Source organism: Schistocerca serialis, chromosome 2 (assembly GCF_023864345.2).
Source record: "Schistocerca serialis cubense isolate TAMUIC-IGC-003099 chromosome 2, iqSchSeri2.2, whole genome shotgun sequence".
NCBI classification, from domain to species: Eukaryota; Metazoa; Arthropoda; class Insecta; order Orthoptera; family Acrididae; genus Schistocerca; species Schistocerca serialis.
This window is the reverse complement of record NC_064639.1, coordinates 506,659,980-506,672,963: the sequence shown is the minus strand read 5'-3', so window position 1 is coordinate 506,672,963 and position 12,984 is coordinate 506,659,980. Positions and strand designations below refer to the sequence as shown.

The window sequence follows — 12,984 nt, the reverse complement described above, 5'->3', positions numbered from 1 at the left end:
GTCACGTGGGGTCGTTGAGCTCTTGCACGTGGTTGAATATGGCCATCTGGAAGCCGTCGACTCAAGTGACAGTCGGGAAATCACAGTCAATGTGAGGAACAATATAGGGAAACGCTAAATCACAATCTCGATAGGTTTCAATCCTGCCTCTAACGAATACCAGCATGTACTAGTAGACATTTCTTCTTTTTTACATAGTGTGTGAAGCGATCTCATCGCAAATAACAAACATACAAATGCGTTTTTTTTTCATTCGAATGTTTTTTTTTTTTTCCAATGATAATCTGGCTCCCTAATCTTTCCTTATATACAGAACGTGAATGGCTCTACTCCTACCTACTTTGCGCATTCACGCTGATTTGCTAGTCATTAGCGTATCCAAGCATACAGTATATACTTGACGATATACACTATACCCTGAAGTGACAAAAGTCACGGGATACCTCCTATAATAGTGCCGGGCCTCCGTTGTCCAGTGTTATGCAGCAAACGACATGGGCTCAACAAGTCGCTGGAGGTTCCCTGCGGAAATACCGAACGACACTGTCTCTATGGTAGTCCATAACTGCGAAAATGTTGACGTAGTACAATGTTGCGCACGAACTGACATCTCGATTACGTACCATAGATGTTCGATGGGATTCACGTCGGGTGATATGAGTGGCCAAAATATTCACTGAATTACCCAGAATGTTCTTCAAACCAGTCGCATACACTGGTGACATGAAATCGTTGTTTTGGAACATTAAGTCCATGAATGCCTGCAAATGGTCTCCATGTAGCCGAACATGACCATTTCCAGTCACTGATCTATTCAGTTGGACCAGTGGACCCAGTATATTCCGTGTAAACACAGAACACATCATTCTGGAGTCACCACCAGTTTGAACAAGCCTTGTTGACAACTTGGGTGCATGGCATACTGCGGTCTGTGCCAGACTCGAACCCTACCATTAGCTCTTACCAAATGAAATCGAAACTCATCTGAGTAGGCCACGGTTTTCCAGTCATCTAGATTTCAACCATGGAAACGGCCTTGCCGCAGTGGATACACCGGCTCCCGTGAGATCACCGAAGTTAAGCGCTGTTGGGGGTGGCCGGCACTTGGATGGGTGACCATCAAGCCGCCATGCGCTGTTGCCATTTTTTCGGGGTGCACTCAGCCTCGTGATGCCAATTGAGGAGCTACTCGACCGAATAGTAGCGGCCTCGGTCAAGAATACCATCATAACGACTGGGAGAGCAGTGCGCTGACCCCACGACCCTCCTATCCGCATCCTCCTCTGAGGATGACACGGCGGTCGGATGGTCCCGGTAGGCCACTCGTGGTCTGAAGACGGTGTTAGATTCCAACCGACATGGCCACGAGTCCAGGAGAGGCGCTGCGGGCGATGTCGTGCTGTTAGCAGAGGCACTCGAACCGCTCGTCTGCTGCCATAGCCCATTAATGCAAAATTTTGCGACACCGTCCTAACGGATACATCTACATCTACATCCATACTCCGCAAGCCACCTGACGGTGTGTGACGGAGGGTACCTTGAGTACCTCTATCGGTTCTCCCTTCTATTCCAGTCTCGTATTGTTCGTGGAAAGAAGGATTGTCGGTATGCCTCTGTGTGGGCTCTAATCTCTCTGATTTTCGTGCGTCGCACGTCCCACATTGTGTTATGCAGTTATTTCACGCAGTGTTGCTTGTCTATTAACACTGACAACTCCACGCAAACACCGCTGGTCTCGGTCGTTAAGTGAAGGTCGTCGGTCATGGCTTTGTCCGTGGTAATGCATGAAATTGGATATTCTCGGCACACCCTTGACACTCTGGATCGCGAAATATTGAATTCCGGAACGATTTCCGAAATGGAATGTCCTTTGCGTCTAGTTTTCATGGTGTTGCAATTTTGAATGACCAATAGTGCAGTTGATTCGCAGGATATCTTTATTTAGCACTTTGGCAGTACACAAATGCACGGCACATCTGAAACCTGTGCTGTGCGCCGCCAGGCGTGCTCATTCCCGCAATACTCGTAGTACGAGGCGGCGTAGCTACTCACAGTCTGCGAGAGGCTGGTCAGCGAAGAGGAGATAAGGCGGATGTAAGGGATAGGCGCGGCCCTGGGCGGCGCGATAGAGGCAGATTTTCCTGGTGGCTGTGGCGACGCAACGACAGCTCACACGGCCTTGAGCGGCCGCAGTGTGCGGAGATGCGCGCCGCGAGCTGGGCGCTGCTTCTGCAGCTGCTCCTGCTGCGGCTGGCCGCGGCGGCTGCTCAGGAGGCCGACTACGACTACGACGTGTCGCAGCATCAGAACTGCGTGCCGTTAGGCTCCCGCACGGTGGAGATTCGGTGCAAGTTAGAAGACGATAGCGTGGCCGTGTGCCGCGGTCGAGACTGGGAGAAATCAGACGACGTTCCGACGCTGCGCATAGGCCTCCGCGACGCCGGTGCCGTCTCCTGCGCCTCTCTGTTGACAATCGAGAGGGGCAGCTACCCAATCTGTTACGAGCGTCTCAGCTTCCGCAACTTCACCGTTGGCTGGGCTGAAATTTACTCTGATGGCGCTTCAGAGGACTGGTGAGTGCTGCCGTCTCTGATGTATCGCATGCCTTCATTTCTGTATTGTGAGCTACTCCTCAAGGGTATTTTACACGTTGAAACTAACAAGGGACACCCTGAGTGCGAGGTCGTAAGTTCAGTATTAAGTAAGATTCGTCTGAAAGTGATGTGTTAATAATTATGACAGGAAAAACATTAGCTGCTAATGACTCACCATGTGGATCAGGAGAGCGACAGAAAATAGTTGTCCGGAAAGTGCAGAGATCAGCCTTCTATGGGCTGTATGTATTACACTTCCCAAAATGGACATCGTCGACATTCAAGAAATTTTCAAAACAAAGCTTTAACTTGCACTATGAACACCGAACGAAAAGTGGCACGCCACAGTAGTCGCAAAGGTTCGCACCATCAAAATTTAAAGCGAACTCCTGGGGAATCACAAACCGCGTATGAGGTTCAGCTAGGTATCCACTCTTAACGGATGCATATAGCACCATGTCAGTGTGACGAGGTGATGAAAATGATGGAATGGTATGGCAAGCAACGGAATGAGAAACATTCTGTCGTGGAGCTTATCGTGATTGGCTATCCTTAAAGGCGTAGCCGCAGATAGTGCGACAACATGCTGTCTAGACAAGGGAAAACAAACATCCAGAGTTTGAATTGGTCTTGTGCTTCCAGGTAGTATGAATTGCATTGTCACACATTTTCAGGAGGGATAGTTTGCTCTAAGGAAATATGATTTTTATGCGCAGACCAGGAATCCAGGAAAACCAAGTTATTTAGATCAGCTATTGACCAAAAGCAGTGCTCATACCATATTTACAGTTCTCTTACGCCCATTTTCCCACTCTTCCTTGCTGTGACGTAATTATTCCCTACTGCTCTTACAAGGCCACGCACACGAGAAAGAATCGTAAGGGGCACAGCACCTCCAACTTCTCACACCGTAATAAATAACTTTGTATCCATTTTACCATCCAGATTAACAGTCGCCATAATTGTACACAAATGCGTAAAGGCACTAATGTTAATCAATCATGAAACAACTCATTTGGTATCTCTAATTTCCAGGGTTCCTTTCAAATGCATTTCCTCTTCAAATATCGATTGGTCGGAGTTGAAAACAGATTCCTTACTGAATGATGGGATAAGTTTGTTTATCTCATATACAAATTTTCTGGCCGATTCCACAGTTTGCTGTACATCGTCAAGCTGATGCTTTGTTTGAAATTTTATCTTATGTTTTTCAATTCTGTAGTCCTGTTTACAGCTATGCAACCATCCACTGCTTCCTTGAAATTGCTGTAATCTTTATCGAGCGCAAACTGGTGTGCATGACGTAGTAGGAAACTGTCATGCACATCCCGTAAATTGTATCGAATATCTTTGAATCACGCAAATACTAGTTTTTGGAACAAGTGCGCCTCGTCGTCTCTTGGATATCCGTAATTTTTCTTATGCACAACGCCGTCATATTGCTGCGCACATATTCGATACATGTTCATAATTGCTTTTTAACTATGGAGCAGATGATCTTCAATGTATGTAATTATGTTTCGTACCAGCTCCTTGAACAGCGACTGTCATTTACTACGTTTTACTGGAGAAGGTGTTTGTGTCTCCCTCTCCGATAAGGACGTTGAACTACGTGGCTCGCTATCTGTTTCTACAGTACTCCCACTTGTTAAGCACGTATCATCATCTGTAACTACTGATGTAGGATGCCTGCACAGCCGGTCGTATAGGACGGCACACATTCCACTGACTCATCGTGCAGAAACGCTAACATTTCATCTGCCACTTCTTTCTCACTCTGCGTAATTCTTCGGTTTCTTTCTGACGAAATGTCAACGTCAGCAACTGTTGTAGATATAATGCCATGTCTACTTTCTTTATCGTTTCCACTACTCTGCTTTGTATCAACACCACTAGCGCCGTAGCACTGCTGTGAGTTACTCGTCGATTAAGAAGTTCAACTACGCTGCGGAGCCTCATACTGTGCTCACACTTGGGACACCGCCAGCCCCGCCCCCTTTTGCCATTAGCAGCCAATATTGTGGCTGCTTGGTAGACAATATGTGGGGCGTCGAATGCCGTGAACATCATCAGCCTTTTGTGACGTCGTACTCAAGGGCTTCCTTGTTAAGTTTCGAACTGTGCTGCCGGCCACTGCCCAAGCGCGGCGCGCCGTGGCGAAAATCGTTGACGACACTATTCAGTTTCGCGACCTTCCAACTATCGCGACATGAAACCGTCAGTTGCATGTGTTTTTAGGCCGGCCGGAGTGGCCGAGCGGTTCTAGGCGCTACAGTCTGGAACCGCGCGACCGCTACGGTTGCAGGTTCGAATCCTTCCTCGGCTATGGGTGTGTGATGTCCTTAGGTTAGTTAGGTTTAATTAGTTCTAAGTTCTAGGGGACTGATGACCTCAGCAGTTAAGTCCCATAGTGCTCAGAGCCATTTGAACCATTTTGCATTTGTTTTTGGGTTAGGTGGCGTGTCCCTAAATGCGACATAAACTAGGAAAGAGAGAAAATTGTTCGCTTATAGGCAGTTACACTATGCATAGATGCTTGCGGGACGGTATTCATGATCATTACAAGAATATAGTGTGACGCTGTACTGTACCTGAGAAAGTTCTTCGTAATATAATCATAGAAAGATTCAAGTTGTTGGCGTCATTGAGCAAAAGAGATACTGGAAGAAACAACAAGCCATTTAAGATCAATAAAGGTCCATATTTGCAATTAAAAATTGTGTAGCTGTCCTCAGATCAGTACGAAATCATCCGAAGATACTGACGAAATAGACAGCTTGTGTAAAACAGATTGTACAATTACGGACGTTGCCCACAGGTGGAGTTAATGTTGAAAATACAAAGTACAAAAATTAATTGTACGAAGCGAAAAACTTTAATGCCTGAAAGGCGGAGAAAAGCAAGTTCCGAAATAGCTGCCATAACAAATATTTGGCGCAGATTTACCGATTGTGGAGTCTGGATCACGATATGGGTACTGTGGTAACGAATGAGAATCTCCACTTAGGAAAAGAAACGCAATGTGATCCACAGTTTCAGTTTCGATGTTAATGGTTTTCCCGTTCAGTATTTTTATTCTTAACGCATTTAAAACAGAGATCCTTGAATTGTTCTGACGTCATTCTTAGTTGGATTAAGTAGCTTCTGGAGTCTTGCACAATAGTTTCTTTCAACAAATTCGCTGAACATCAGAGCTGATGTCTCCCCTTTGTCGAGTCACGTATTCCAAGATGTTTGTTCCTTTTCTTTCGTACCGGTTTCAAGTATACAAGCATGAAGTCCGCCACTACTAATTTAACTGCCCAGGTTTCCATTTATGATATAACGATGGCGCGGCGTGACACACATGTCGGAACGGAAGCGTACACTGACGGCACCGGGTTTAAGAAACTACTGTCACAACTCTGTTTTCAAGAAACGTGTTCCGGGATCTCGTGTGTCTGCGTAAATCAGGTTTTTACGAGGGTCATTTCATAAACAATGTTTGGATTAGGGATGGACGATACTACACATTCGTGTATTAAACACGCACGATGTATAGTATCTATGCATCGAACTGAGTCATTGTGTTGTTACAGCTTCGATATATTCGAAGCATCGAAGCATTTTATTCGATGCATCGAGGTGGTGAACCTACTAGATTATTTGTTGTTTTGTCTTAAATCATTTTCGTCTTCTGAAAGGTCGCACGGATATTCGTTCGTTTCATGAATCGGAGCGTAATTATCACTTGAACAGACACTAGTGGCCAAATCTTCACGCGTCAGGCCAGGAAGAAGGTGAGACGCAAAATCGTGGAGGATACATAGGTGCTGAATTTTGGTACTTCTTTCACCTATTTCTCGTTCCGGTATCTTTACTCTAAAGTACAAACTGTTTTTAAGTCGCAAACGTTTAGTTCTAAGTAATTCGTTTTGAAAAGTTGTTGAGGTACACTTTGTTCGTTGTAAAACTAACTTAGGTGTAAACATTACACCACATACCCTTCCCCAGTGTCATTTACGTGATCGCATCAAACTTTTCGCATAATTCAGAGCTTTAAATAACCACGATCCATTGTGTACAGTCACTTGCAGCTGTAACAGCTGTACACCAAATGAAATTTATACGTAATTCGTAAACACGATGAACGACAGACAAATAAAAATTCTACAGGCGTTTTTCAGTATTACTTATAAAACGTAACTTACACAGTAAAACTCCGTCATTACGTTTCGCATGCGACCAGACGAAATAATACACCCAAACTGACAGCACTCAGAACAAAAAACTTGTGGCAAACACAGTGCAATTCTTATGCAGTAGGTATTCAGTGCAGGTTCAAACGGCTCTGAGCACTATGGGACTTAACAGCTATGGTCATCAGTCCCCTAGAACTTAGAACTACTTAAACCTAACTAACATAAGGACAACACACAACACCCATATTCAGTGCAGGAAGGAGCTTATTAATCATTACCACAGTGTAACTATATGATATAAGAATCAGTCAAATGAATAGGAGACACACGGAAAACACAATGGACGGTCGATGCTCTCGTGGAAAAGTGTTTGCGATTGCCTCTGCAACCACAATGGTACCCAGGCGTGTACATCTTCGTCCGTAGCAAGTCGGCAGCCACGAATGTCGTTTCCAGGGCTCCAAAGTATGGAAATCGCATGGGGAGAGATCGGGACTATATGCTGTATGTGTGTTTCCCAGAGTACTCTAAACAAACTTAGCAACATGAGTACGCTCTCGTTTTGACCTGACTTCCTCTTATACGTACGCTAAAGCCATAACTTACAGGCAATCAGCCTGTAGTTTCTTAACCCTTCCATTTCCGGATCCGAAGTCTTTCGACATTCTGGTCTTGAGGGGGGGGGGGGGGCGATGGTTGACTAACACCTGCCCACCTGAGAACGTGGACTCTTCTCATTGCTGTCTCTTCTGTACAGCCCGCATCTCGTGATCGTGCGGTAGCGTTCTCGCTTCCCACGCCCGGGTTCCCGGATTCGATTCCCGGCGGGGTCAGGGATTTTCTCTGCCTCGTGATGGCTGGGTGTTGTGTGCTGTCCTTAGGTTAGTTAGGTTTAAGTAGTTCTACGTTCTAGGGGACTGATGACCATAGATGTTAAGTCCCATAGTGCTCAGAGCCATTTGAATTTTCTTCTGTACATGGTGTGGCGCCGCTGTCTTCGCGCAGCTTAGTTGCTGGCAAAATCGTTCATTATCAGGAATCACTTATCATATGCGTTGCCATCAAACGTATGTCGAAAGAGGAAAACACGGAAGCAAACATAACACTGAAAGGCTGTGCTACTTCCAGAACGATGCGGAAGGACGTATTTTACTTTGGCTGATCATTTCTTTTGTGACCACTTTTGAGTACTCTAGTGACAAACTATCGCTTTTGAACGCCTGTATTTTTCGAATTACTAGGTTTTACTGACGTAATCTGTTAATATAGTCGCTTACAAACTCGCTAAGTCTGGCTTATAAGTCATGATTTTTGTAAACCCTCGTTGCCAGTTTTGTAAAGGCCTCGTCGCTACTGCTGTGGAGGCCGAGTTGCCACTGTTGTTACGGTAGGCCGAGTTTGTCAGTTCATGAAACGGTTTCTGGTACAGTACACTGCTAAGACAATTTCTCCTTGCCACTATTACACAGTTGTGCCTCTCGGTCAGACTAGCATAACGAAGGTTCTACAACACTCCAAAAATTTTAACAAAGTCACACAATGAGTTAAAATCTTTACTTATCATCGTGACTTGTTGAATAATGAAGTCTGCAACCATGATTGTAATATAACACAAATAAAAGGCCCTCAATGACTCAGTGCGAATAGGTAAACTTCACAGTACAAAGCAAATGCAATTTACAACAACTGTCTATTCACATCTAAGAGTTCACTAAACGACGTTGCCAGCCAAGTAAGCCCTGGACGATGATCTATAACCAAGTGGGCGAGAGCTACTTTTCTATCTTCCGAGTAGGCTTCTGTAAGTTGTCGTCCGGTCATTGGCGGATTGTACTCGGCCGGCAATTGGCCGAGCGAAGTCGATATCTTTATCCTCAGCGCCGCCCTTGGCGCTGGTGGATGTCGCGCAAGTGGCGAGTTTCTATGGCACTGGCATCAACTCGCATCTTTGCGCCTGCAGTGCTTTTACCCTGGTTCTGTCTTGTTCAGACGACACAACAATGTGTTCACAACGAAACCACCCACTGCCCTCCACCCTCCACTACTGTTGCACCCTCCCCAACCACGCAATCCGTGTAGGTATAGGCTGTTGAGAATGTACGGCTGCCATCTGCATGCTACGGCCAACACATTCAGCCGGCCGGGGTGGCCGAGCGTTTCTAGGCGCTACAGTCTGGAACCGCACGACCGCTACGGTCGCAGGTTCGAATCCTGCCTCGGGCATGGATGTGTGTGATGTCTTTAGGTTAGTTAGGTTCTAGGGGACTGATGACCTTAGAAGTTAAGTCCCATAGTGCTCAGAGTCATTTGAACCATTTTGAACCACATTAACTTGTATGTTTCGCAGGCCAGGTATGGCCCCTGCTTCACCTAGGACGTAGTTGTGTAAACAAAAGAGACGAGGTACGGTGTACCGTCAAGCCGCCAACGGTCGCCACAGCGTACAGGGGGGCCAGTCTCGCCACCATGTGGTGTGCGGGTCGCAGCACACAGCGCTGCTGACGCTAAGGCTGACGCTGCACAGGCGAGGGTGGACCCTCGGCTTGATCAGGAAGCTCTAGCGCTGGTGCGCTTCGCCTTCCTCGTGGCGGTGTGGCGAGTGGAGTCGTGGCGGTAGGGAATGACATGACGGTGTGCATATGCTTTTTTTTTAAATATCCAAAGAAGACAGGAGAGTGAGAGAGAGAGAGACAGGAGAAGTGGAGGAAAACGAAAGGCCTCATGTGGCTAACGCGATGGTGGGTATTTTTTTTTTTTTGAAAGAGAAAAGAATAGTAGAAGGGGCAGTAAGAGAAGCAGGAAAACGAAAGGCTCAATTGACGAGCCGGTCTTTTAATGGGATTGGAGAGAAGAAGCAGAAGAGAGAATGAGAGGAGAAGAAGATCAGAAAAATGAAGGCCAACCTAGCCAGTCGCTGACACAGACGGTGAGGCAGACACGAGTAGAATGAGGGGTGGGAGAACCAATAAGGGGGAGGGGAGCGGTCCCGGGAGGGGGAGAGTCTATGGAGGGAGTGGAGGACTAGAACAAGGAGGGAAAGAAGGACGAGAGAACGTGGAAGAGGCGTGGAGCAGCTGGCAGGGAGGGGGGGAGAAAGAAAGGAAGGGAACATGGGGAGTGAGGAGGGGAGGGGAGAAGGGGAGAACAGGGATCAGTGGGCAAGGAGGTCAGGCCATCGGGTGGTGGCCAGGTGATGGAGGCGGGTGCCAAGGGAAAGGATGAGAGGACTGGCAGATTGGCGGGAGTGGTGGTGAAAGGAAACGGCAGAAGAGCATACACGGTCGTGAAGGAGGGGGATACCAGCAAGCAAATGAAGTTAGCAGGTTGGGAAACGGTACGGGAGGCGGAGGGCAAGCCGGAGAGTACGGTTCTGCATCGTCTGGAGATGGTGGAGATGTGTAGGGGCGGCATTACCCCACACAACTGAAGCGTATTCGAGGATGGGGCGGATCAGGCACGTGTAGAGGAGGACGCCAAGATGCTGGGGAAGGGAGGAAGATGGACTGATGAAAGGATAGAGCTGACCGAGGCGCCCCAAGGCCTTGCGCCGTATGTCCTCAATGTGGGGACGCCAGGTGACGGCCCTGTCCAGGGTGACCCCCAGATATTTGGTGGTCCCTGCCCATGTGGCGTGGGTACCAAGGACAGTGACGGGGGGGGGGGGGGGGTAATTGATGGGCTACCAGCGCTGACACATGATGAGCGCCTGTGTTTTGACAGGGTTAAAGGCGAGGCGCCATTTTCTGGCATACTCCACGAGAGTGTCAATGGCAGCTTGAAGATTTTGTCGGAGGAGGGCCTTGCTCCGGGAGCGAGCATAGACCACTGTATCATCGGCATACAGGGCAAGATGAACCCACGGAACGGTGGGCGTGTCGGCCGTGAAAAGGCTGTAGAGGACAGGGCCGAGCACACTCCCTTGCAGGACACCTGCCCTGATGCGCCTCTTGGTGGAGGTACCTCCCGGGATCCGGACATGGAAAGTGCGACCTTCAAGGTAGGTGGCGATGAAACGGACATGGGAGGTGGAGAAGCCGTGGTCAAAGATCTTATACAGCAGACCCTCATGCCAGACTGAATCGAAGGCCCGGGAGACGTCGAGGAAGATGGCCCCGAAGTACTCCCGACGCTCGATGGCATCCAGTGCCTCCTCGACGAGGTGGAGGAGCTGGTGCATGGTGGCATGGCCACGGCGGAAGCCAAATTGAACATGGGGAGCACGCACTCCCGGACGACATGGATAAGGACTCGCTTTAGATACAGCCACTCAAACAGCTTGGAGAGGGCGGGAAGGAGGCTGATGGGACGATAACTGGAAGGGGAGCGAGGGTCTTTACCAGGTTTAGGGATGGCGATCACCTCCGCATGTTTCCAAGTGGAAGGGAATTGCCCGGTGGAGAGGATGGAATTGAAGGCGGAGATAAGGATGGGAATGGAGGGTGGGGGAAGCTGTTTGAGAAGCTGGTTGGTCATGGTGTCAGGGCCGCCAGCTTCCCGAGGATGGAGGTACCGAAGCTCCTGGGCAACCTCCTCATCCGTGACGGGGGTGATTACGTCGTCAGGGTCATGGGTGCCAAGGAACTGGTGGATTCGGGTTGTGACCATGCGTACATGGGTGGGGTCGATGGGGTCATCGACTGGCGTGAAGCTGCATGCAAAAACATCAGCCAAGGCATTGACCTTAGCATCAGGATCGCACACAGCCTCAGCACCGACCAGGAGGGGGGGAATATGGGGACGCTTACAGAGGAAATGGGAGACCAGGCGCCAGGCAGATGCTTCGCAGAGGTTGAGGGTGGAGAGCTTTGCCTCCCAGGCTTTGTTGCGATGGGCTTGAATAGCGGCCCGTATCTCGCGTTGCATGCGGTTCATGCGGCGCTTGGTGGCAGGGTCGCAGGTGCGTTGCCAGTCATAGATGGCCTGGTTTTAGCAGTGATGAGGGCATGGATGGCCGGGGGTGGAGGGCACAAGTGGGATGGCGGATGAGGGGGATGGGGAGGGGTGGCAGCAACAGCAGCAGCTACGGCGGCAGTGGATGCCATTGGCATTCCAGACGAGGATGGTGAGGCCATGGAGTCTAACAGCCATGACAGGGGTTGGGGGAGGGTGGCGGTGATGGGGGAGAGGGAGTGGGAAAGGGCGGCTGCAATTTGTTGGGGAATGGAATGCAGGAGGGCGTCAAGGGCCCCAGTGATCGCAGAGGTCAAAGCGTCCACGACACTGTAGATAAGGAGCAGGGGCGAACGGGGCTTGCGGGGGGTCGGGAGAAGGGGGGAGGTGGTCAGGAGGGGGAATGGGGGCGGTGAGGAGGGGGGATGGGGAGGGGTGGGAAGTTGGCGGGAGATGGGGGGGGCGGGAGGGAAGATAGGACATGACGACTGGACTATGCAGGTGGACCTGCAGAACCAACCCTGTGGCGCTCCACAGTGGAAGGGGCCGCAGAGCGTCGCTGATGGACGCAAAACGCCTTAATTTTGGGATAGCCCTGGTAGTTGCCTGTGTGGGCGCCACCACAGTGAGCACAGGTGGGGGGGACATCTCGAGGTTTAGAACAGGAGGTGGATTCATGGCCACCGGCACACTTGACACAGCATACCGCTCGAGTGCAATCACTTGCATAGTGCGCCAGGCCCTGGCACCGGTAGCAAATGAGGATGAGGCGCCGGGAACGGGGTTTCTCCATGGTGACCGAACAATGGTCGATGGTGGTTAGAGTGAGGAGGACACTATTTGCCGGTGTGTTGTCAGTGCGGGGAGATACGACATGGGAGATGACAGCAAGGGTGATATTGAGGGCAAGCAAAGCCTCCCGGAGGTCGGCGGCGGCATGTTTGAAAGGGAGGCCGCAGACAACAACCCGGAGCCGCCTCAACCTTTGTGGGGAGGTGGAGCAGCCGATGTTCTGGGCACCAAAGACATGGAGGACCTTCACGAGGTCGGAGGGGGATTGTAGGTAAAGGCTGTAGAGGTCTTCACCAGTATGCTTCACGCGGAAGTCAGATTCAGTGATATGGGTGGTGAGGTTACGGAGATTGGTGTAGGGTTCAGAATATTCTACCAGAATAGGAGGGGGCGGCGGAGGTTTGGGGCGGGAGGGCTGGGAAGGGGGGGGGAGGAGTGTCTGCCGCGCCGTCAGAAATCGGTGCAGACTGGTTTTGCACCGGGACGGTCGGCGGCGCGGTAATGCGGCGGCAGGGCGCTGTCTTCCG

At 49.6% G+C, this 12,984-nt stretch overlaps 1 protein-coding gene across 2 annotated transcripts in view; it reads left to right on the top strand.

Annotated features, from left to right (window-relative positions):
- The first annotated feature begins 2,191 nt into the window (after positions 1-2,191).
- Positions 2,192-12,984, top strand: part of LOC126457469 (toll-like receptor 4) — a 122,523-nt gene continuing 111,730 nt past the window's right edge. For both annotated transcript variants that reach the window (XM_050093760.1, XM_050093759.1), the window contains exon 1: positions 2,192-2,573. In XM_050093760.1, coding sequence (XP_049949717.1) covers positions 2,203-2,573 — 371 coding nt within the window. In that variant the 5' untranslated portion in view covers positions 2,192-2,202. The remainder of the gene's footprint in view (positions 2,574-12,984) is intronic.